General features: G+C 37.1%; 1 protein-coding gene across 1 annotated transcript; it reads right to left on the reverse strand.

The window, feature by feature from the left end:
* Positions 1 to 606: 606 nt before the first annotated feature.
* Positions 607 to 2,057, reverse strand: LOC107575800 (ELL-associated factor 2-like). The gene is made up of 4 exons (XM_016262131.1): positions 1,831 to 2,057; positions 1,273 to 1,367; positions 1,042 to 1,178; positions 607 to 930 (listed from the first exon to the last, which is right to left on the reverse strand). The coding sequence occupies exons 1-4, from the start codon at positions 1,931 to 1,933 to the stop codon at positions 726 to 728; spliced, it is 540 nt and encodes a 179-aa protein (XP_016117617.1). The 5' UTR covers positions 1,934 to 2,057; the 3' UTR covers positions 607 to 725.
* Positions 2,058 to 2,653: the final 596 nt, after the last annotated feature.

A 2,653-nucleotide genomic window follows, 5' to 3' on the forward strand; every position in this document is an offset into this window, starting at 1 on the left:
AAAAAAAATCTTACTGACCCCAAACATTTTGTCTATTTTACCATTTTCATATATGTTTTTGGTTCATGGCTCTGTAATCAAGCTGGTGTCCTGCTGATTATACTGTCTGAACTGATGTTTCCAGATATTGGCAAGTGTTACCATCTGATATGTTTGAGTTGAGCGTGGTGTACGTGTCCGTGCTCTTTATTCACCCGCTCTGGTAAGACTTTGAAGAGAGAGTTTAGATGTTACGTGACATACATTTCACTCCACGTATCTTTTTTATGTATTAGTTCATTAGCTTAGTAGTGTTGCCACCCAATGTAAGTTTTGGTTTGTTTAGTTAGTGTAGTTATGGTGGGGCATGTTGGTAGCACACCGAAGATGTTATTTTGATTTTAATTTTGATTATGCTAGGTTAGATTTAAATTCTTAGGTTAGAAAAGTTTTTTTTTTTATTTGGTTATTTGATTTGGCAACACTTGTGCTGTCTTTATTTAGCTCATTTGTATTATTACTTCAAAGTTGAATTTCTTTTTGTTTATTGTTAATTGTAATTATATATGTATATATATATTTTGAATATCTTTAAAGACTGTTCCTTGTTATACTGGTTGTGGCTAAAGCAAATAAATATCTTTTCTCTGTTTGAATTTGTGGTGTTCTCCTATATCCTATTTGCACTAGGCTATATCCTATTTTTTTCAAATAAATGTTACATCCCCTAAATATCCCTAGACAAATCAACAAGGTATTGGGACAAGGTAACAGCAAGACATATTACCTCGCTCAATATCATCCATGGGAGATGATGGAGACATTTTCTCCTTGGGAGGAGAGCTCTTGGTGCTGGATGGAGCCTTGTTTCCACTTCCGGTCTTCATCTGCTGACTGAGCCTGCTGGTTTGCTGCTCCAGCCGTGACTGAACCTTACTGCTTCCCTCAGCCCTGTAAGGAAACAGAAACATGACACTTTATTTACTTAACAAAAGCTTTAAATGAGTATATCATGAAATATATTGTGAATCCATATGACTTGGAACACAAACAAATTAATACCTGGTCTTCTTGACGGCAATGTTGCTGCTGAGTTTCTCCAGACGATACTCTCCCGTGTCATGGTTAACAATGAGAACGCATTCTTTCATATAAGGCCTTTTGGAACCTTTAAATACGGTAACAGGTGCTAAGGATCCCTGCAAAGATTGATGGGAAAGGAGATTCAGCTTAATCATCCATGCTACTGTACATACAATCATTTTTTTGTGGAACTAAGGTTACTGAGCCTACCTCTAAGTTCGGTAGTGTGACTGTAACTTGCTCTCCTTTGCCCACTTCCAGCTCCCCCTCACATGTTGTGTCTATGGAGGCTGGTTTGAAATCATCTATGATCAGGAAGAAAACATTCGTATTTCATAATCATGTGTACCATTGCTGACATTCAACATAAGCAGCGTTGTACCAACGTAGAACCTACAGAGGGCGCGTGTTGCTTATTGTAGTGGAAAATCAGTAATTCCTCATGAATTAAATGTTTTCCAAGATCTAATTTTTTAACCACAGCGTTTCAGCGGATAGAAAAGCGTGCTCGTTTAGGAAGGTTTCCATTATAAGCACAAAGACAGATGCTTTTTCATTATTTCCAAATAACATTATAAAGCTGAGATAGCCAGCAAGGTGGAAAAACACATAGCTGCCTTCTCATATGCCTGTGCACATTGTTTAAAAACAACTTATGGTTTCAGTATCAACGTAAGAAACAGCTCTTTTTTTCAAAATATGATTTGTTTGTATGAGTTTATATAAATATTCCAATATAGAGATAATAATGTAAAATATGCCACTTACATCGTACCGTGTGGAATGCACTTTTAGGTTGTTTCTCAAAAGTTTCGCCTAGTTTGAGGACGTGTTCTTGATTGTCAAAATTTGAATATGCTGTTCCATTCATTCTAATCACAATGTTTAATCATATGTTACCAGTTTTCAACTTTCTGCTCGATTCGATACCATCTACGGCAGAAAATGAAATAGACACCTCACTTCTGGAGTATGGACCCGTCGCTTGTGCTTGCTACGCTGTGATTGGTTGGGTTTGTGTACTTGGTCACGCCTCATTAGAGGTCTTCTTCACTGTAATTGGCTAAGAAAACTGCCAGTTAACGCTGACGCAGCGACAGACGGAAGTGTCTATTTTTTACCCGAACGCATGAGTCTAAGAAAACCCACTAGTCAGTTTGCAGTAGCAACACAAAGAATAATAAGAAAAAGTCCAAAAATATATATTAAGGTCTATTCAAAGCTGGTAATTTCATAAGAAAGTATAATGTATTCATATTGACTTATGAATTATTTTACATTATATTAAATTATAATTAGGCTATATATCAGCAGAATAATCTCGCCTTTGATTATAGTTTAGCACAAAGGTGCAATTTATGTCATTTATGTGCTTTGAAAAAAATGTGTACTTTTATTTCCATTGACTGACAGAATATGGGGTCGTGGCCTGTTTGGAGGTTGTCACAAGCCGGTGTTCGTTCACGAGCAGCGGGTGTCATCTCTGTGTAAGTTTGAGCATCTGTTGAACAGTCATCGGTCCCGTATCTAAATTCTAATGAGTCGGTTGTGAATGGGACTCACGCGCGTTTGGTTCATTAATAGCGCAGGC

Source organism: Sinocyclocheilus grahami, unplaced genomic scaffold (genome assembly GCF_001515645.1).
Source record: "Sinocyclocheilus grahami isolate Dianchi unplaced genomic scaffold, SAMN03320097.WGS_v1.1 scaffold2904.1, whole genome shotgun sequence".
Taxonomy (NCBI): domain Eukaryota; kingdom Metazoa; phylum Chordata; class Actinopteri; order Cypriniformes; family Cyprinidae; genus Sinocyclocheilus; species Sinocyclocheilus grahami.